This window comes from Macroventuria anomochaeta (assembly GCF_010093625.1).
Source record: "Macroventuria anomochaeta strain CBS 525.71 unplaced genomic scaffold BU25scaffold_8, whole genome shotgun sequence".
Classification (NCBI taxonomy): domain Eukaryota; kingdom Fungi; phylum Ascomycota; class Dothideomycetes; order Pleosporales; family Didymellaceae; genus Macroventuria; species Macroventuria anomochaeta.
The window spans coordinates 159,345-179,566 of record NW_022985369.1 but is presented as its reverse complement, the minus strand read 5'-3'; the positions used below and the strand labels follow the sequence as shown (position 1 = coordinate 179,566).

Below are 20,222 nucleotides of genomic sequence, written 5' to 3'. Positions count from 1 at the left end.
TGAGTTCAGAGAATACATGGAAGGAAACACGCACAACACTCCGTCGCAAGATTTGTGAAATGAAATGTACAGTTCGGTATATCATGCACTTTTCTACGTACTTCGGATCGGAGTCCTACAGTGGGGAACGGGGGGAATCTGTGATAAAATAGTCTAACCAAGTACAGCCATCATCCGCATGCCCTTCCGTCACTTCATAACACGAAAGCAAACGCCACCCTATGCCTTACTGCCTCCTGAGGCGCATGGAGGAACAACAACCGCGACAAGCGCAGCACGTCCCTGCCCTATCATCTGCCTCGTCTCTCTGAAGATACTGATCCCTCGATTCCTAATTCTCATGTTGCCATCTCAGCGATCGCGGTAGCCTGTACCCATTCATCTCCTAGCTGAAGTAGGCTTGGGCGGTACGCTGCTGCTCCGGCGTCAGGCTGCCGGCGACCTGGCCAAGATTTGTGCTGGTAGCCTGGATGAGGCTCTTGACGGCAGACACAACATGCGAGGCGGTTGTGCCCTGCAGTGTCTCGGCCTCCAGAGCCTGGACGACAAACGCGAAGACCTTGGCGGGTTGCGAGAAGACGGCTTGGTTTTGCTGCTCGATTAGCTTCGCCAGGAAGCTGTAGGCGAAAGGTGCAGCCTCCTCGTCGTTGACGATGGGTAGTGTGTCTACCCAGGCGGTGGCGACGTCTTGCCAGTTCTGGACCTTGGCGGTGTTGTGGAGGAGGATCTTGGCGATGGCCGCCGATGCGTTTTCTGTAGCGAAGACATCGTCGTCGTTGCGGGCGTTGGGTTGCTGGCAGACCTGGAAGAGTGTGGGTAGCGAGGCAGCTGCGAAGTCTGACCAGGCTTCGCCGCCCTTGTGAGCAGCAACACCAACACCGTAGACGGCGGCCTGTCGGTTGGCGGGAACCTCATCCTGCATGCCAGCAATGAGCGGCTGGATGATCTGCTGGTTATACTTCCATGACTCTGGCCCGGCGAACTCGAGGACATCATCGAAGATGCAGATGGCCCATTGGCGTTGTGTGGGATCCTGGTTGACGATAGCGCTCGAGTAGAACTCCATCAGCTTTTCCCAGTGGGGCAGGAATTGTATGCCCATGTTCTTGAAGATTGTGTGGAAAGCCTTTGGTGCGTCAGTCAGTCAGTCAGGCAGGCAGGTGATGCTGGGTCGGTAGTAATCATAGGTGCTTACCTTGTTCATGTCAGACAGGAGGTTCTGATCGTCCTCGATGGCAAACAAGGTCTCCTCAGATGCCTCTTCGCCATCTTCGTTCTCAGCCTGCTCCTCCAGACGATCCTTCACGCGCTCCTGGTAGTCGACCAAGACACTGCGAGCGCTTTCGATGAAAGCAGCCATGTGAGTCTGTGTCAGGCAGTTCTTGCCAATGCACTCCAAGCACTCGTAGAAGCACTGGTACATCTCTGCAAGAGTGTCGATCGCAGGCTCGGTGCTGAGAACCTCGAGAACGCGCTCAACAGTGCGCTCCCACAGCTGACCAAGTTGTGTTGACTCTGGGCCGTGTGCCTTCTTGTAGGCGTTCAGGAGAGCAGGAACACACTTTGCGGACGCAACACGGACCGGGTCGTGGAAGAAGAAGGCCAGTCCGGGCAGAGCAATCTTGTCCATGATGTCGTTGACGTACGGCTCGAAAGCATCCTCCAAGACTTGTGCGTAGATGACGATGAGCTCAATAGCCATGTGCTTGTCGTCAAGAATGCTGGTCTTGATGCCAATGACCTTACCCTTGAGCGGGACAAGCTCCCAGCCTTCCTCATCTTGAATCTGAGCCACTCGCTCTTCATCGTCAAGCAGCTGAATGTCAGCCTTGGCTCCAGCAAGTTCGGTGAGAGGGGGGATAACACCGGCCAGGAAGGGAACAAACTCGCGACCCATGACACGGCACATGCGGCCCCAGCAGTGAAGCAGGTACGATGCCTGCGGGTCATCGGACTCGGTGACACTGTTCTGGATGCGGCCGAGCAGTTGTACCAAGTTGAGCGCATCTGGTCCCATCCTCTCCTTCCCGACGGCGAGGGCGATAAGAGTTGCGCACTCCATGGCCTTTGCGCGGAGCAGTCGGTACTCCTTTGACTGTTCTTCCTGCAGGACGTTGAAAAGAAGCGGCATCAGGGTGTTGTAGTAGGTGCCAAAAGCAGTTTCTGCCGAGTCGGCGACGGTCGCAATGGTTGAAAGCGCCTGCTCCTGCACGAACCGCTTGGGGCTCTGGAGAAGCATGAGCAGGTGGTTGAGGAGCTGGTCCAGGTATGGCTCCAGGATGTCCTTCTCGGCCTCCTCGCAGAAGTTGACAAGGGCAGCCGCTGCGTGCGCCTGCACGCGGGGCTCCGCAGACTCGAGCACCGGGATGATGTTCGGCAGTACGATCTGGTGGTACTGGCCCTGCATTGTTCCTGCGAAGTCAGTGCTCATCTGACCAACGGCGTTGCATCCAGCCCAGCGCACACGAGGGTGAGGGTCGCGCAGAGCAGGGATAACGAGATCCAAGACCTTGTCGAGCTCTCCAATCATGAGATCCCGACAACCCTCTGAAATGGCAGAAATGGCCATGAGAGCTGCATGTCTGTCGCGCCACGCTGAAGACGTCATCATGCGGGGCAACCAGTTGAACGTTGGAGGCAGAATGGCTTGCCCGCCGAGCTTGTTGGCCAAGCGGTCCATGCACTGTTCTCCGGCGACGTGGTTCGAGTCGCTCTCCTCGTCGAGATCCTCAGAGACGTTCCACTCTTCAGCGTCATCGTCGTCGGCACCCACGTCAGTCATGAGAGACAGACACTGTGTGACCATGTCGTTGGTGAAGTTGGGGTCCTTCTTGCACATTTGGGGTGCGTTGTCTGCGAAGGTGGCCATGAGCTCGAGAGCGTTCTGGCGAGCGGTCTCGCCGAGATCCTTGTCCTGGATGACGGAGATGCTGAAGTGTACGAGGCTGTTGAACAGCGGCTTGAACATCTTGGGAGCCACCTCAGCGAGGTCGATGAGGGAGACGAGAGCCTTGGTGAGAAGCTCCGCATCTCTGGAGTCCTTGATCGGCGGGAGGATGTTGAGGATCTCGGGGACAAGACCGAAGTACTTGGACTGGGCCTTCTTTGTAATCGAGCGGAAGAACGAAGCGAATGCTTCGACTGCGGCAATGCGCACCGAGGTCTCGCTGTCCGCAAACCCGCCCTTGAAAGCGCTCATGACGACATCTTCGTGCTGCTTCTCGATGATCTGAGGGGTGGTCGAGAATATCCTGAAAGCGTTTTCGCGCTGGGCAGGCACCTGCGACTGGCTGGCCTGGAACAATGCGCCCAGGAGTTCTGGCCACGCGACACCTACAGGGAACAGTCAGCATGCGTCGATTGTGGTTGGGGCGAGGAGTGTGCTACCTTCGTCTGTGTGCTGTCTCGCGAGCTCAGCAACTGCATCGCCGACCTTGGACCTGACCGAGTTGTCGGCCTCGTTGGCCAGGCATTGCAGCAGCTTTGCGCGGATAGCCTCGCGCTCAGGCGCCTGAAGCGTCAGAAACAGATCTGCCGCCTGACCGGACTGGGTCTTGCGAGGCTTGGAGGACTGTCGCCTGAAGATGACGGCGGCGAATGTACGAGTCTGTAAGCAGCATTAGCAGGAGGGGAACCACAGCGCCCTACTAGTGCACGACATACAGGCGTCTCTTGTGCCAGCTCGATTTGTTCTGACAAGCCCATCAGGAGGACCTCTGGTCGTTGGGCCACCCACTCGTCGTTCAACTGCTGCTCGGCCGCTGTGCGCTGCACATTGTCGGGCGACTGGAGGCCCTGCAGCAGGTTCGCGAGGGCGGTGTGCACTTCGGGCGGGAGGACCGACATGGTGTGTGGAATTGGTGGCTATCGTGGGCGGCGGCCCGTGGAGGTAGCAATGCGTGTTTTGGTGCAGCAGAGGGCAAGGGATTCCGTCGCGTGGGGTGGGGGGGGGGATGTTTGCGCGCGTGTTGGTCAGCGCCGGGCTCTCGAGCACGATGCCTCTGCGTTGGCGAAGAAGTGCTGGAAAAGGTGGATGGAAGAGTAGCCGTCCGTGGGCACCTCCAGGCTGCGATTATTGTACGGTTGCTGTGGAAATTTCTGGGAAGGGCAAAGGCGCGGGCGCTGCCCCCCCGCCAAAACACAAAAATGTCAAGAGACAGGGATCCGCAACCCATTGGCTCCTGGTCCTCGCTTCGCCCTCGACCAACCGTTGATGCTTTGTCGCCCGGCCAGTGAACGGGCGCGACGATGGCCATTCTGCGGCCGTCGAGGTTCGCGCTCTACAGAGGCCTGCAAAGCCCTGCAAAGCCCTGCAAGGCCCTGCAAAGCCCTACCCAGCTCTGCAAAGCTCTGCCAAACACGCCGCACATGCTTCGTGAACGTGAGGAGGACGATGCGCCTTCGTAGAGCGCTGTGCCTGCTGCAGCTGTGAGCCCGTCAACAGGACCCGTCCCCAGCTCGGCTGCATGCATTTCTGAAACAGGTGCACAGCACGCGTAGACAGCAGCAACGAGGACTGCAGCTATGCATGACGCCGTCTTCGCGCAAGTGACAGAGTGAGAGCCTCATATACGGATCCCGCGCCCCTATCAGCACAGCTCGCCAGTTGCAGAGACCCTCAGGCCCTTTGTTCGGGCTTGTCACTAGCGCTCGGCAACGCGTTGTTTCGACAGCTTCGACCATCTCGGCAACACCGCCTGCACAACACTCCGCTGCTACTGGCCTCCTTCCACGCACAGCATTCATCTGAACTGCCAGCGAAGCAGCAAGCAGCAGAGTCCGCCGCCACCATGTCGCACACCGGCACCATGCGCGGAACCCCCAAGAACCGCAACCAGCCTGCACGAGCCCAGTTCGTCGACGGCCCATCTGGCATCCCCCGTCCAGCGCTCGAGACCCACGCTTCACACGTAGCGCACAGCGATGCCGGCACCTCCACCCTCAGCGCCAGCCGCGCGAAGCAGTCCAAGAGGGACGAGGTAAGCACCGTCCTTGTACTGGCCTGCAATGGCTGCTCACGGCCCAACGTGTAGGCTATCCGCCGCAAGATCGAGACGGACCTGAACAAGAAGAAGAACCCCGGCGGCCGCGTGCGCCCAACACGCAAAGCCCCCCCCGGCACCGTCCTGGCGCTGAAGCCCAGCCCAGCGCTCCAGATCCAGGCTTCGACGACCGTCGCAGAGGCAGCCCAGCTTATGGCTGCGAAGAGGGAAGACTGTGTCCTCGTCACAGACGACGACGACCATGTCGCCGGTATCTTCACCGCCAAGGATCTCGCTTTCCGTGTAGTCGGGGGCGGCAAGAAGGCACAGAATGTCACCATCGCAGAGATCATGACCAAGAACCCCCTCTGCGCAAAGACTGATACGAGCGCAACAGACGCGCTCGACCTCATGGTCCGCAAGGGCTTCCGCCACTTGCCCGTCATGGACGAGAACCACGACATCGCCGGAATCCTCGACATCACAAAGTGCTTCTACGATGCCATGGAGAAGCTCGAGCGCGCATACAGCTCGTCCCGCAAGCTGTACGATGCTTTGGAAGGCGTCCAGGCTGAGATGGGGTCGAGCCAGCCCCAGCAGATCATCCAGTACGTCGAGGCTATCCGACAGAAGATGTCTGGTCCTACGCTGGAGTCGGTCCTGACTGGACTGCCGCCCACAACTGTGTCCGTGAGGACGTCTGTCAAGGAGGCCGCAGAGCTCATGAAGGAGAACCACACAACTGCGGTCCTCGTTCAAGATCAGGGCTCCATCACCGGTATCTTCACCAGCAAAGATGTCGTCCTCCGCGTCATTGCTGCTGGCCTCGACCCAGTGACCTGCAGTGTGGTGAGGGTCATGACTCCCCATCCTGACTTTGCGCCCATGGACATGAGCATCCAGTCCGCTCTCCGCAAGATGCACGACGGACACTACCTGAACCTGCCTGTCATGAGCGATGCCGGCGAGATCGTTGGCATGGTGGACGTACTGAAGCTGACCTATGCTACACTTGATCAGGTAGGCAACTCGACCTATGAACGTGACCGACCACATGCTGGCTGACTGACTTGTACCAGATCAACAACATCAGCACAGGAGACAGCGAAGGCCCAGCCTGGAACAAGTTCTGGCTATCACTCGACAACGACACAGAGTCCATGATGTCCGGCGACGGCTCCAGCCGCATGCCCGGCACACCAGACGCTCGATCAGTCATGTCCCACAACGACCGCCCCGGCCTGATGGACCGCGGCGACAGCGTCCTCCCCAACGAATCCGCATCTCACCACGGCGAATCCCCACCCCCATCCGCGGTCGCCAGCGCTCACCCCACCGCCGTAGAAGACACTCCCTTCCCCTTCAAGTTCAAGGCGCCCAGCGGACGCGTGCACCGCCTGCAGGTCACGGCCTCGGCCGGCATCGAAGAGCTCGTGTCCAGCGTCGCCAACAAGCTCGGCTCAGAAGTCGATTCCATCGGCGGCACACCCACCTTTGAGAACGGCAAGATCTCCAAGGCCGGGTTTGCGCTGTCCTATCTCGACAACGAGGGCGACACCGTGAGCATCACCACCTACGACGACCTCGTCGAGGCCATCAGCCTAAGCAGACTTGCACACCGCGAGAAAGTCGATCTCTTTGTGCATGACCCGGAGAAGTCGCCCATGCCCGCTGAGGTCAACCCCCAGCCTGCGCTGCCGAAGCCCGCGACGCCGCCGGAGTCGGTGCTGAGGGAGCGCAAGCAGTTCTTCGACGACAACAACAACAACAACAACAACAACGACGACGACGACGACAACGAAGCGCCCAAGTCTAAGAGAGGCCAGGCGAGCGCACAAGCCCAGGCTCCCGAGGTTATTCCTGGTGTGTCGAATGATTTGCTGCTGCCTGGTGCGATTGGTGTACTGGCGATTGTTATTGTTGTTGTGTTTACTATTGGGCGTGCGTCGGGGTCCAGCCGGTAAGCAATCGCATCGTAGGAACATGGAAAGGTATAGATTCCCCACATCAGATTGTACTGTACTACTAGCACTTTTCTTTCGTCTCTTGATATCCATAGATTGCTGGATCGTATTAGTCGACTACCACAAGTCTTGAAACCTACCTGGTACCCCGGTGGATGAGTGGGTTGTGATATGATATGATTACCTCCCATTATTACCCGTAACTATACGTACACTATTACCCATAACCATACCTACACTATTACCCATAACTATACCTACACTGCTACCCCACATGCCAACCAATCTCATGCCATCTATATTGGCCGCACCGCCCAATGCATCCCCGACCCCCAAAAACTCCTTTTGTACACGACTTTCAAAAGCATCATCCATCTACGCAACTTTGCAAACCCTCCTCATCGCCCGCGTTTGGTCTTCGTCCGCGCAAGATACTGCACACATGCCAGTGATCAATAACTGGCAAGGAGAGGAAACATGCGAAGAAACTTACCTCTACAGCTCACTATCCGAGCTCAAACTCATCGCCGCACTCATCTCCCCGTCATCCTCTTCCTCCACACCCTCCCCCTTTGCCTCAGTCTCGGCCTCAGTCTCGGCCTTGGCTGCTGCCTCCGCCTTCGCCTTCGCCTCAGTATCAGTCTCAGGCTGATGGTGTGCTTCCGTGCACCATTCACCCTGCGCCTCGCTCTTCGCTTCCGGCTCGACAGTCTCCTTCGCCTCCGCGGGTGCTGGTGGCGACGCAGCCTGCGACGGCTGACGGGAAGGTTCTCGAGGGTACAAAGACTCCACCAGCGCAGCACCGCGATTGATGTTCGGCAGGAGATACTCGGGCGCTTGGGCTGTGGAGCGCACATCGGGTGCCGACGAGATACTGGCGCGCGCCCGCGTAGTCTTCGGCTCTGCAGCGGTCTCGGTAGCCGTGGACCCGCGTCGTTGCGGCTTGTGGTCGACGGCGCCTTCGCTCGGTTTGGCGACGGCCGCCTTTGCGGGTGTCGTGCTGGTCTCGGACTTGCGTGGGCGGCCGCGCTTCTTGGGTGTCGGGGCCTGTGAAGGTGCTGCGGCCGAGGATGTTGCGGTGGATGGCCTGGATGTAGGTTTGGGCTTGGGTGGGGTTGTGAGGTCGATGGTCGCGTCAGTCTCTGCTGGCTTTGGTGCTGGAGCTGGTGCGGATGCTTGCGATGCCGCTTGTGCTGGAGCCTCGTCTTCGGAATCGTCACGGACGATCTCAGAAGAGAGTGCGCTCTTGCGTGGGCGGCCGCGGCCGCGCTTTGGGGGCTGCGTGGGTGTTGCTTGCGGAGTGTCGTTGTCAGACTCATCGCGGACGATGTCCTCAGACAGATTGCTCTTCCTGGGGCGCCCAATCTTCTTCTTCTGCTTAGGCGGAACGTTGGGCAAGTCTTTGGCCCTTATCCGCTCATCGAGATGGCGATCTATCCTTGGGTTCAGGTCGCTCTCGTCATTCTCTGGCTCCTTCTTGTAGAGCGCGACTGACTCCGTGACAAGCGCATCCCAGAGACTGCCCAGTATGTCTTTCTCAGCCTCCTTGTCCGCTTTGGTCTTTGCCTTGTCAGCCTTGGCTTTTGCAGCCTTTGCGGCCTTCTTCTCCTTCGGCGTAACAAACTCCTCATCCTCGTCAGAGCCGTCTTTCTTCCAGGCCCGCCCTTTGCCTTTGAAGTGCTTGGCTTTGCTTAGGGGTGCAGGTTCTGGAGATGGCTCGCGCGACAATGGTTCTAGTTCACTTTCGTCTTCAGATTCGGTCTCGACATCTTCGAAAACTTGCGCATCGTGGTAGTAGGGCCGCTGCTGCGCAGGCTTTCGATTGCGCAGGCCTCGTCTGGCGCTGGCAGCTGATGGATCGGGTGTGCCTTCAGCTGTCGCTGTTTCTGCAGCATCATCTGCATTCGTATCTGTCTTGATATCGTTGCTGGAATGGACCTTGGGTTTGGCAGCAGGGATGGTCGCAGGTCGTGAGACTTCGGCGATAGAAGCATCTCCGTTGTCGGTATCCTCATCGAGTACCATCTCTTCGGACTTCTCTTCTAAGTTTACGGCATCCCAAAGATGGAAGGGCAATCTTACGAGGAATGACTTTCTTAACTTCTTGACAGAGGCCTGCTTTGGTGTTGTCTTCTTCGGTGATTCTGGTTGCCTTGTCGCGGCGGCTGCATGTGGAGCTGGAGAAGTTAGCATCAGTATCATCGTCGTGGAGGATGCGAAGTCGGTGGAGCTGTATATATTTTGGGGAGAACAAGAAGTGATTCTCGGTATGACAAGCTGTTTGCTGAGCAGAACTCGCAATGTGGGACAAGGGCAACCATGAATCCAGCACAAGCACAACTTACCGGAGCGAACGGGGAGGGGAGATGTGATGACAGGAGCATCGACCTCCATGGGATCAACGTTCTCATCTTCTGGCGATATAGTTTCATTGGACTGAGATGATAAGCGTCGCGCTGCATCAGCTTTGAGCGAATCACTCACAATAGGCTTCTTCCTAGGCTTCCGCGAGCTTGACTTGCGTCGTCCATTGACGGTGATAGCTGGCGCTGCTGCCGATTCAGCCTCTGCGTAGGGGGTTGCTGCTTCGACCTCATCTGCTGGCTCTTCATCTGATGCCACGAGTTCTTGCGACTGCAAACGTCAGTGTGACAACTCTGCGATAGTCAATTATCCGCATACCATGTACTTCTTTCGTGGTTTCCGTTTCCTCTTGCCAGATGCACCTATCTCATCTGAATTCGCCACAGGCGTTGGTGTTGCTGAGCCTGCGGTACACGGCGTTCCGTTGCCGTTGGTGGTCACTGTCTTTTTCGGATCGTGGTCCGGAACGCGCGTAACACGACGGCGTTTTGCACGTTCATCGTCCTGTTTCCATCAATGAATCAATCTTACTTGCAGAGTGATGTTTTTGACGTACGGAGTCGCCGTCTTCGTTCCACACCAATGAAGCTACGTGGAAGATGTATCCGCCGAAGACCTGGTCAGTTTGGCACCAGTCGTCATACGACAGTTTGTTCGAGGGATGGGCTTTCTTGAAATCTTTGTATGCGTCTTTACCATGTTTCCCTTGCCAGGATTCGAAAGAAGCGTGCATTGGCGGATTTCCATTCCAGTACTCGTCTGTTTGCCTTGCGTTGCCGTTCAAAGCCATGGGTGCAGAAATATGCCTCAAAGGGCGAGAGGCCAGTGACGATCTTCAACAGAAACAATCAAAGAGAGATGACTGAGATTAACCGAAATGACAGAATGTGGCGCAAGAGAAAAGTCCGTTGGATGAAGCTTCAGCGTGCAGCGACGCGGCGTGATGCGCGTGATGATGATGTGTTTGTTGTAATGGCGGTGGAGTGAAGTGTCGAATTGTCAAATCCGAAGGTTCCAAGTCCCTTTCAGAGCAGATCCATACCTCGTGGCACGTTAGCCTCAGGAACAAACAGAAGAGACTTGCGATAGCAGAGGCAATACGACTTACGAGTACGCTAGGATAATTAGACGGAATCTGACGCGATTTTACTTGTGCACGTCATTTCGTGGAAGTGGAATGGGAGGTTTGCGACAGGGAAAGAAAAGACAATGACGCTAAAACTTCCAATTTCAGCTCGGCACCCTATCGATTCCTGTGTACTCGTTCGACCAGTTTCACGCATCACAAATCAATCTTTCTGTTGATACAGGAAGCTTAATCGTTGTGCAGTCTGATCTGATGAATTTCCTGATGCATCTTTTACATTTGCAACAGTTGAGTGATTCCAGTGTTTGGAATCACGGCGGCTTCGTCATTGACGGCTATGCTTCTTGCAGACTCGATGCAATGCCTCACTGTGACTAGATAGTTCGATCTTAACCCAGCAAGAGCCCTTTTTGGTTGTAGAGTCTCCACATACTGTTGATTTGACGTCCGACTGATGTCGCCTGTCTCTCGTTGTCTATCGAATTGAATTTGAACAGATCGACTTTGTTATCAATGCTGTTCAGTCCTTCTCAGGGCTTGTCCGCTACAATTCGCAGCCGAAGCCCATATTTTCATGCGAGCTGTGCGTTCAGGTCTTGCGTGATTGTCATGTGCAGTTGCGATGTACGAAAGAGCTCGTTTTTTAAAACCGATGTCTATCGATAATTGTTTGGTATGGGTTGCAACCGTAGCACGAATTTTCGTACGAGCTGTGGGTTCAGAGTTCTGCGTGATCGTCCTGCACAGTCCTCAATTCCATCATGCATTCGAACGCATATATTAGGACGTGCTGCACTTCTTGAAGCTTTGTATTGTAACACTATCATTATCCCACGGCCGTATCGCATCTGTGGGATAGATATATACAAAGCCCTTCCACTCCACTCGTAGATCCAGCCCAAATCCAGATCATCGCACGTCCTCGTGCGTGAAAGCGCGCAAACAACCATAGACTGATGGGTATACAAATAGCGATCCCACCGCCAACCCATTAAGACCAATAAAGCATGCTCACGAAGCGGCCAATAACCACGCAATGCGAAAAGCCGAATTCCCATCGTTGATACAGTAGCCAGGACTCAGATATGAACGCCGATGCCATCTCTAGGCGTGGAAGAGGTAATAGCAATAACTTGGTGCATTAAAGTTTTATATTTAGCCAAGATCCGTTCTGGGCTTTCCAAAACCATGTGCTGAAGGTGATAGTAAGACTGTAGCGACTGTCCAAAATCTTCGTACAAATAGTATGTCTTTCTCTGGAATGAAGACTACTAGTGCGCCGGCTGCGATTACTTTTTTCGATCTTTTAGAAAGACTCAGGTGGGCTGGGCATGCCGCTGCCGTCGTCTTTCTCTGGTTCTTGGACGCTGTGTTCATTTCGGCGAGGCTCCAATTTTAGCTTACCGATTGGTTTGCCTAGACCTTTGAGAATACCAGCAGGTGCAGTGCCCGCCTCACCGTTCTCCTCTTTCTCTTCGTCGAGCTTGCGCTTCTTACGAGCGAGCTGTTGCTGTTCCCGCAGTGGACGCTTGCGAGGACTAGAGATTTTGCCGGTAGGAGGCAGGCGAGGTTTGGGGAAGCGTTGCTTGGGTGGAAGGTCATCGTCTTCGACAAGAGTCTGATCGCTGTTGTTGTGGAGTTTGTTGAGGAGCCAATCGCGGACAAGACCAATCTGACTCTCGGCGACTTGTGCAGTGACGGGCTCGAACTTCGGTGGCTCTTCCATGATGTTACCCGTAGCAGCAACATTACTAATATGGTTAGCGAAAGAGGGTCGCAGGTCCTGCTGATAGACATACCTGTTGTCTTGTCTGGCATACGCATTGTGCACCCTGTTCTGCAGCAAGTGCAGTGGCACACTAAACGTCAAGCCAAATTCTCGGTCGAGTCCTAATTCCCTAAAGCCGAAGAAGTCTTCACCGATATCTTCAGCGAAGTCACCGCCAACAAACTGCTCGCTGCCATCGTTGAAGGCTCCAGCACCATCTGCACCAACATTGTCCAAAGCCGGTCGAAGCAACTCGGCGTAGTAAGAGCGCATACGATCGTGCATGCTGGCGAGCTTAGTACCGAGTCTTTCAACGTCCTCCTTGACGTATGTCTCCAGAGACTCCAGGTCAACGCCATTGACGTGCAAGGAGTGCAGAACAGCCTCCTCCCCAGTGAACCGCGGCACCCAGTTTGTGCACTGCCCACTTTCCAAAACCACCGGAGTATCAGACTTCATCTTGGGGGTCTCGTGATAAACACCAAAAGACTGTACCAGATTTTGAAAGAACTTTGCTGCAATGTCGGTGACTGCATCCAGGGCAGATGGCTGAAACTCCTCGAAGCCAGCGTGGTAGAAGATTTTGCCTACACTGCGCTGCAAAGCTGCGCGGCAGACGTAAGGTGCCATGGGCGGCCCCTCTTCTGAGACCACCATTGGCTCGATGTCTGCTTCGTGGAACGGCTGAGGCTCGTACTTCTGGAATTGATTTTGATACAGCTGGGATTGCAGCTGCATCTGCTTGACGATTCCAATCTTAGCGCAAATTTTTCTAGTCTCCTGTAACGAGTTCATGTTCTTGTCCATTCTCTCGGTCAAAGCACTGTCTGGTGCTGTGAACTGGCCTTTGGGAAAGATTCGCATGTACTCTTCTCGTTGCTGAACGACGTGGCCTTCAGCATCCTCGACCCACTGGAGAGCATCGTTGAGGTCCGGTATCACACAAACTGGATCATAGTAGTCCGGGATCTGGCGCTCCTCTTCGTCCTGGATGCCTTCAGCCAATGACTCGCCAGCAACTGCTTGCACGCCATCCTCCCCGTCAGGCGCAGTAACGGCGCCTTTTGCAATGTCTGCCTCAGCGTCCTTGCGGTGACGAAGCCATCTCCGCATGCCAGCTTTCGAGCGTAGAATTGCAGGCTCCTCGGGCTGAAGTATCTCATCACGAAAAAGGCGGTGTCGTTCGGCAGCAATCATAGCTCTGTCCTTTTTGGTGACTTGCTTCCAGGTTTTGTACTCCAAGTCATCGAGATCAGCGTCTTCCTCCAGAGTAAAGCCACTAACAGAGGCACCAGTGCCGTCTGCCTCCGAGAAGTCAGTTTGGCTGCCCGGTGCACCACTCCGTGATACGCCGTTAGGCCAAAAAGGTGTCAAAGTGCCAGGCGGTGGAGGTGTCGAAAACCCATTTACGCTACCTTCCATCTCAGAATCAGCACGATGGAACTCATTCTTCAGATTTGAAACGGTGCTGTTCAACGCTGGCACTGGCGGTTTCGTCTCTGGCCCCGGTGTGTCCTCGGAGCCTGCAGGAGGTGCTTTTCTGGCATTGTTCGAGCCCTTTCCGCCTTTGCTGGGCGCTTTACGGCCTCGTGACGCCATGATGGGTTCCTCGTCCTCGCTGTCGTCAGCACCATCGGCATCGACATCGCCATTGCGCATCCTCCGCTCTTCGGCTTCAACCTCAGCACGGTCGCGAATGACGATATCTGGAATGAGGGGTACAAGCTTCTCAGTTTCCTTCTTCATATGAAGAGCTTTCTTCCTAAGAAAGTGGTTGGGGTCGGCATTGTACTTCAAGCAGTTAGACCAGATCAACATCAGATCCTCGACGAAGTCCTTCTTTGACTTGTATTGCAGCTGCTTGAGCTTCTTCATCATCGTGCCAATGTCCATGGGGTGCTTGATCACGTTGTAGTAGTCCGGCGCTTCTCTCTTATTGACACGTTGCAGGAAAGGGTGTGCATGCTCGCCAGCTTTGAGCTCCATGAGCACCTTCTCGACGCTCTCGTACAGCTCCTCCTGGCCAACACGGTCCTCATTTGCCCACTTGCTCCTGTTCTTCCGAACTTCGCTTATCAGACTGCGTAGCTGGGCGTCGGTGGCATGTACTCGGTCACGCTGGGCGTCGATGCGAGAGATAAGGTGTTTGAGGGTCAGGCTCGATGCGCCGAGGTTCGTGGTGCTGAGGGTGCCTTGCTGAGGGGCGGCGACGGCAGTGCCATTGGCTGGGGCGCTCGCTGGGGCGCCCGATGTCTCCTGTTCCACCTGTCGGTCGAGCTCGTCCAGCTTCTGCTGCTCCAACATGGCGTCGCGGTCGCTCTCCAGGGTGTAGAACAGCGTGTGGAAGCTCTGCTTAGCCGCATCCTCGGCAGCCTGCTTGTCTTGTTGCAATTGCCTGCGCACATCATCCGAGGACTTGGCCTGCTCTGATGACGGCGTGCCTATCCGGCCGTGGCTGGACTTGAGTGTGGGAGGTGGTATGCGGATGCTTGGCGTGGCCGGGGTGGCAGCGACACGGTTGAGAGCGCTTTTGGCAAGCAGCGGCGAGGTGCGTGTGTCGTCTTCGTCTTCGTCATCGTCGTCATCGTCGTCGTCGCCATAGTCGTCTTCGTCAATGGCGCGGGCGGCCTTCTTCGGTGTGACGGCCGGGCGCGCGTCATGCGCCGTCGGAGCATCATCAGACGAGGGCTTGGGGGCAGCATCGAGGGCATCAAGCAGGTCGGCCGCGTTCGTCCCGCCCAGGACCGCGTTGAGACGCGCTTCGGTGCGCAAGTAGTGCTCCCTCCAGCGCGCCGTCCGGGGATCCTCCTCCGCGGTCGAGTCGGCAGCCCCCTCCCCCAGACTGTGTGCATTTCCGCCGTTTGACATGGCTTCGTCGCTCAGCGTCGCATTGGGAGTGCGCAGGTGGGTCGCATTGGGCGCAGAGTAGGGCGCGCGGGCATGGTTGGGGCGTTCTTTGCTGGAGGGCCGCTGTGCTGATGCCGCGAGGGACATGTCGTCGCTCTCGCGGTGTGGGGAGCCTTGGCGCTACAGCACTGGAGCGGCCTCACAGGGAAGGCCGGCTACGATGGCGACGTCCTGCCTCGAGCGGGTGTCGCACTGCGATAAAATCTAGCATGGAAGCAGCCAGGCGGCGGCAGAGGTAGTCAGTGATGGCTCTGTGATGGAATATGTCGTGTCGGCGCGCGTCTTGATGAGCGAGTGCACACGGCCTGCGATGGACTGTGGTCGAAAGTAGGTTGGTGAGTGCATCCACCAGTGCGGCTTTCCTGGCTAGCGCGTCGGCAGCACGCTGGGATCGGCCACGCTCCAGCAGTTCCCCAATATCAAAACCGTCCCCACTTCGAGCTGTGGTGTGGTCGGTGGTATGATCGGCAAACGCAGTGAAAGTATCGTAGGGATGATTTGGTCGTGTATGGAGGTTACCTTCCACGTTTACACAGCGCGTCGAGCACTTGATTGCAAAGCACTCCTTCTAGTGCAGCTACTGTATCAGGCTATCCAGAGGCCAGATTCACATCTGCAGTCCCTGTTCGTACAGCAAATTTGTAGAGATCCAAGACTTGAGTGAACTGCGCACCTGTGGAGGCCTTCAAGAGGTCGCTAGCCTAACGTTGGCGATCAGTGCTGCATTCGACACCCCACTGCCGCAGACCCTGTGTGTCACCAGCCATGACTGCGCGTTTCTCTGATGCACCTAGACCAACTTCGACACGTTTGAAGAAATGTAGACATGTACCTAGCATCATAATGCTCATTTTGGTACTCTATTTCGGCACTTGTCGAGGTTGCAGCGGAGTGAGACGCACCACCTGGCCCGCTGTAACCGGTTAGCTTAGTGCCAGCAGCTCTAATATCACCGCCTTACGAGCTCGAGAGACGTTGCAGATCCCAGCCACCTCTCCCTGTCAAACTTACAAACGGACCCTTGCTATGCTTCTCGATCAATTATAGCACTCTTCAGACCACTAACATGCGCATCCGAAAGCCTTTTGCGGGTAAGTCCTATTCACCCGCCCACGTCATAGGCCGAGCTTCAGCACATGCCACGTCTTTAGCTACCATCGTCTCCCCAAGTACCTCTACAAGTTGCAGCTATGCGAATCGCTCACAAGGTCGCAAACATACCTCCAAGATGTAACTGATCAATACACTGCAGGCGCCTTCGTAGCCCTAATACTCATCTCGGCCGCCGCCGGCTTCTCGCCGTCCGACTACTCGATCCCATCCTACAAGCAGTCCGACAAGGCCCTGCACTTCGTGGCCTTCTTCCTGCTCACGCTCGCCTTCTACTGGATCCTCGAGGCGTCGCGGCGCAAAGTGCTGCAGTTCACGTTCATTGTGTGCACGGTTGGGCTGGGCGTTGCGAGCGAGGTTGTGCAAGGGTTGCTACCGGTACGTATACAAGTCATGAAAAGGGAGAGGGAGGGGGATGGATGCGGTATGTGTGTAGGTGGAAGCTGATGTGTTGTGTTTTAGATCCACCGCGAATTCGACCCCTATGACATCGCCGCTAATGTATCCGGGTCCCTCCTCGCCATTGCGCTGTGCAATTGGTACCACAAGCGGATGATCGAGCGCAAGCGGGCTGCGCGCGGCTACAATGCTGTCGCAGGGGACGACGATCTGGATGTTGAGCTGGGCGAGGGTGTGGGTGGGCAGGAGACGGGTGTGGTGAGGTCGACGGTGGATGAGGAGTTGGACCGTTGGGATGAGAATGCGGAGGATTGGGAGACTACGGATCCGGATCCTATGATTGGGAATGGGGTGAATGCGGCGACGGTTGTTGCGGTTCCTGAGGATGTTGAGGATGGGAAGAAGCGCAGTGATTAAGGACGCTTGTATGATTAAAATGATTGTATGATCATGAATGGAATGTTGTAGCGACTTTGGGCAATGCGAAAGACACGTCTTAGACATCACAATGCAATTGCGCGAGATTGATGCATTCGACCTGGATATCGTTTAGAAGCTCATAGTTAACCCTGATGCTGTTCGCATTCCTTTTAAGCTAACTTGCAACCATAAATCGTCACTTGTAGCCTGCCCCATCTCCTTCCATGATTTCATTCATGTTTCAAAGTATGAGGCCCCGAAAGAGCCGTAGACCCAAGCGCCATGATCAATTACTCCCGGACACCATCGTCACACGTTTACGAGGTCTTAGCGGCGGCCTGGTTGGGGGTGATCTTCTTGCCATCTTTGTTGAACCTGACACGTGGGGGAGGAGCACGGTTGCGGCGGCCCTCGCGCGAACGGACACTGTCTTTTGTCAGCCTCTCCGCCATGTGTGGTGGGAAAGAACAGTGACGTACCGTACGATCTTGCCGTGAATAGCGCAAGAGATGCAGTACTGGAGCTTCAGGTACATCTTGGGAACGGTGTACTCAGGGAAGACGGAGGCATCAGAGATGTCACCTGCCCGTTGTCAGTTCCAAGGTTCTTCTGATACTCGATTCGCAGAGCGAATTCAACAGTGGTATATGTGCTATCCTTGCGGATGCGCGCATTGTATATGGTTTCAAATATCGAGGTGGGACGTACGGATGGCGGCGGACTCGACCATGTTGCGGATGGTGAACCTCTTAATGGCCTTGTCCTTGGGGACGCATCGCGAGCAGTTGACGCAGCGGATGTACTTGACGTTGCCGCGGCCCTTCTTGTTACGGCCGCTGTGAGGTTGTTAGCTTTGCCACTTTTGCAAACTGCGACGGCTTCGATGTTTCGCGGGGCGCGGAGGGTGCGTACTTGGATGCTCGCTTCTTGACCATGATGGGCTGATTCTAAGAGAGTGTGAGTAGTTGTCTTCTCTCGCTGTTCGGACGGCTGGGGGACACGTACTGTAGATGTGAAAAACCTAAAAGTCAGTGGGTTGTCGTGGGCGTAATTGCGATGCTGGAAGGAGCTCGCGTATGAAATTGCACCAGTGTGGGCGCTAGGGCCCGCACCTTCCTCGGCTGGCGCTAGTACGGAAAGAGCACAACACATCGCCACAAGTCGCTCATCTTTCGGACAACACACAACTGTGATGACTATCTTGAGGATCCGAATGTTCTCCGACCCTCTTCATGACACATTTTGCTGGCCTAGCGATGATATGATCGAGAGCAGGGGTTCTGATGGCGACTCATCTTGATGCTTTGCAACCTCAAGTCTGGGAGTCTACACATGACCATGATGTCTTAGTCTTGTTATACAGAAATATTCAATTTCAAGAGAACACAGTTAGCTGCATTGCAGCAAATTGGCGTTCCGTCTCAACTTTCCAGTATCTGGGATGAATTGCTTGGCGATGGACATTGAACAACATCAGGGTGGAGCATGGCATACGTCCCTCATGCATAACCAGGCCTCCTGGTTTCAGCATTACTTCTACATTGGATCGTAGGTAAACATCGAAGCTAACTACAGATACTTTAGAGACTCCCTGGGTATGGCAGCCTTCTCAGCTTCAGAAAGTAGTATGCCAGCCCGAACGTCAGTCCACCAAGATGTCCAGCGTGCGCGGTCCTGGTGTTTTCGCTGTTCAAGTAGTAGCCATCATAGACCGCGTAGCCAAGAGTCAAAAGCCATAGAGGCACAGGTAGTACGCCGAATAAAGCCACCTGATTCCTAGGCATGAAGCAAGCGACCACGGTAACGGCGCCGAGCAATGCACCAGAGAAACCCATCGCTCGCCGCTGGACACCTACACCCGCCTGCTCCTTCATCTGTTCTTGACCCAGCCAAAGAAGTGAGCCTGCTAACCCCGACCCAAGCACGATGAGCGTGAACTGACCGGGCGTGACTGGTAACGCAGCGAGCGCCCCGCCCAGCGACCAGAACGTGAACATATTGAACGCAAAATGCATAAAGTTTGAGTGTGCGAACGCACAGGTAATGACTTGCCAATAGTAGCCGTTCTTGACATCTCTCAAGCTCATGGTCATGTTCTGGTAATACTTCCTGAAGTTCTCCATATAGCCTTCTTTGGCTTGTTCTGTGACGTAGATGCTGTACCCGAAAACAGCGGTGTTGACACCTATGAAGCCCTTCAGGAGGAACATGTTCGCCGCGTACCGACGCTCATGACCAAAGCCGCTTGAGTAAGAGCGGGCCTGTCGTAACCTGGAGACCAGCGTCGACGGTGGCTGTCTGAACGAGTTGGAAGGAAGTGGTCGCTTTGGTGTCGCCGTACTGAAGAAGCTGGAGGAGAGTGGTTTCCTCAGAGCCGGGCATGGTCGAGCTAGCTCAGCGAGCCGGAAGAGAGACGACATCTTGAAGCTTGGGGCCAAGGCAAACTGTATGCAGTATCGTTGATACCGTGCACGTGCTTCAAGCGGCTAAAAGCTTGCAGAGAATGCTCCTGTGGACCACCAGGAGATGCGTCGAGGTTGCCGGGGAGTAACAATCAAAGGTAATCAAGCCACCTTGTAGATCTTCGTCGAAGGGCTAGATCATTACGAGACTTGTGTATTTGTGATGGCGAGAGAGGCAATCTGGTGAAATAGTTCTGCCGAGCTGATGTGACGTTCTGATGTACGATCACAGGCCCAGGGGCGCAGTGAGTGGAAAGTGATTCAATCGACTAGAGGAAGGACGTCGGAAGAATGTTTCCAGGGTTTGATCGTTGTGACCCTGCCGGTGTTGTGACTATAGTGAAGGAAGGGGCCGATGTCAGGAACAAGCGTGGCCAATGATGACACGGGCCCGGTGGAGCTCGCTCCCACTCCCACTTCCTCAGTTCGGCCTGCATAAAGAACGACTCTACCTCGCCGGTCTCACTGCACACCACATCTCGCGCACAAATCCCTGAACTATTATTCGCACCTCGAGCTCTTGAGGCGTCTCACAAATCACGCCGCGACACCCTTCTTTTGCGCGAAAGACACACACGGCTATCACGTCTAAGACCGCTTCTGGTCGCGAACAACGACATCATCCCCGTCGACACTGCTCTCCTACTGAGACAGTTAACAACAAACGAAAGCACACCAACTATAGCTGCCGCAAGTGACTAGGCATTCTTACCACCTCCCGTCGAGCTCCACCTCTCTCGACCACCTATCCCACGAGCC

At 55.5% G+C, this 20,222-nt stretch overlaps 7 protein-coding genes across 7 annotated transcripts; 2 read left to right on the top strand and 5 right to left on the bottom strand.

Moving 5' to 3' along the window:
* Positions 1-69: 69 nt before the first annotated feature.
* BU25DRAFT_446770 (ARM repeat-containing protein) lies at positions 70-4,006 on the bottom strand. The gene is made up of 4 exons (XM_033709506.1): positions 3,664-4,006; positions 3,388-3,607; positions 1,196-3,333; positions 70-1,126 (listed from the first exon to the last, which is right to left on the bottom strand). Exons 1-4 carry the CDS (start codon positions 3,844-3,846, stop codon positions 386-388), a joined length of 3,282 nt encoding a protein of 1,093 aa, XP_033564101.1. The 5' UTR covers positions 3,847-4,006; the 3' UTR covers positions 70-385.
* A 535-nt stretch (positions 4,007-4,541) lies between these two features.
* Positions 4,542-7,131, top strand: BU25DRAFT_408512 (CBS-domain-containing protein). The gene is made up of 3 exons (XM_033705837.1): positions 4,542-4,979; positions 5,034-6,002; positions 6,062-7,131. The coding sequence occupies exons 1-3, from the start codon at positions 4,791-4,793 to the stop codon at positions 6,944-6,946; spliced, it is 2,043 nt and encodes a 680-aa protein (XP_033564100.1). The 5' UTR covers positions 4,542-4,790; the 3' UTR covers positions 6,947-7,131.
* A 310-nt stretch (positions 7,132-7,441) lies between these two features.
* On the bottom strand, positions 7,442-10,100 carry BU25DRAFT_456334 (uncharacterized protein; the record flags this gene model as incomplete). Its single annotated transcript, XM_033710015.1, has 5 exons — positions 7,442-9,123; positions 9,292-9,382; positions 9,431-9,580; positions 9,629-9,814; positions 9,867-10,100. 5 exons carry the CDS (start codon positions 10,098-10,100, stop codon positions 7,442-7,444), a joined length of 2,343 nt encoding a protein of 780 aa, XP_033564099.1.
* A 1,132-nt stretch (positions 10,101-11,232) lies between these two features.
* BU25DRAFT_387960 (transcriptional activator spt7) lies at positions 11,233-15,382 on the bottom strand. Its single transcript, XM_033704454.1, has 2 exons — positions 12,197-15,382; positions 11,233-12,148 (listed from the first exon to the last, which is right to left on the bottom strand). Exons 1-2 carry the CDS (start codon positions 15,157-15,159, stop codon positions 11,704-11,706), a joined length of 3,408 nt encoding a protein of 1,135 aa, XP_033564098.1. The 5' UTR covers positions 15,160-15,382; the 3' UTR covers positions 11,233-11,703.
* Positions 15,383-15,918: 536 nt separating this feature from the next.
* Positions 15,919-17,088, top strand: BU25DRAFT_489323 (uncharacterized protein). The gene is made up of 3 exons (XM_033711415.1): positions 15,919-16,163; positions 16,325-16,560; positions 16,645-17,088. The coding sequence occupies exons 1-3, from the start codon at positions 16,139-16,141 to the stop codon at positions 16,996-16,998; spliced, it is 615 nt and encodes a 204-aa protein (XP_033564097.1). The 5' UTR covers positions 15,919-16,138; the 3' UTR covers positions 16,999-17,088.
* A 20-nt stretch (positions 17,089-17,108) lies between these two features.
* Positions 17,109-17,936, bottom strand: BU25DRAFT_362964 (ribosomal protein S26e; the record flags this gene model as incomplete). Its single annotated transcript, XM_033703749.1, has 4 exons — positions 17,109-17,427; positions 17,481-17,583; positions 17,710-17,837; positions 17,914-17,936. The coding sequence occupies 4 exons, from the start codon at positions 17,934-17,936 to the stop codon at positions 17,319-17,321; spliced, it is 363 nt and encodes a 120-aa protein (XP_033564096.1). The 3' UTR covers positions 17,109-17,318.
* Positions 17,937-18,527: 591 nt separating this feature from the next.
* Positions 18,528-19,798, bottom strand: BU25DRAFT_408507 (uncharacterized protein). The gene has a single exon (XM_033705836.1). It carries the CDS (start codon positions 19,419-19,421, stop codon positions 18,582-18,584), a length of 840 nt encoding a protein of 279 aa, XP_033564095.1. The 5' UTR covers positions 19,422-19,798; the 3' UTR covers positions 18,528-18,581.
* Positions 19,799-20,222: the final 424 nt, after the last annotated feature.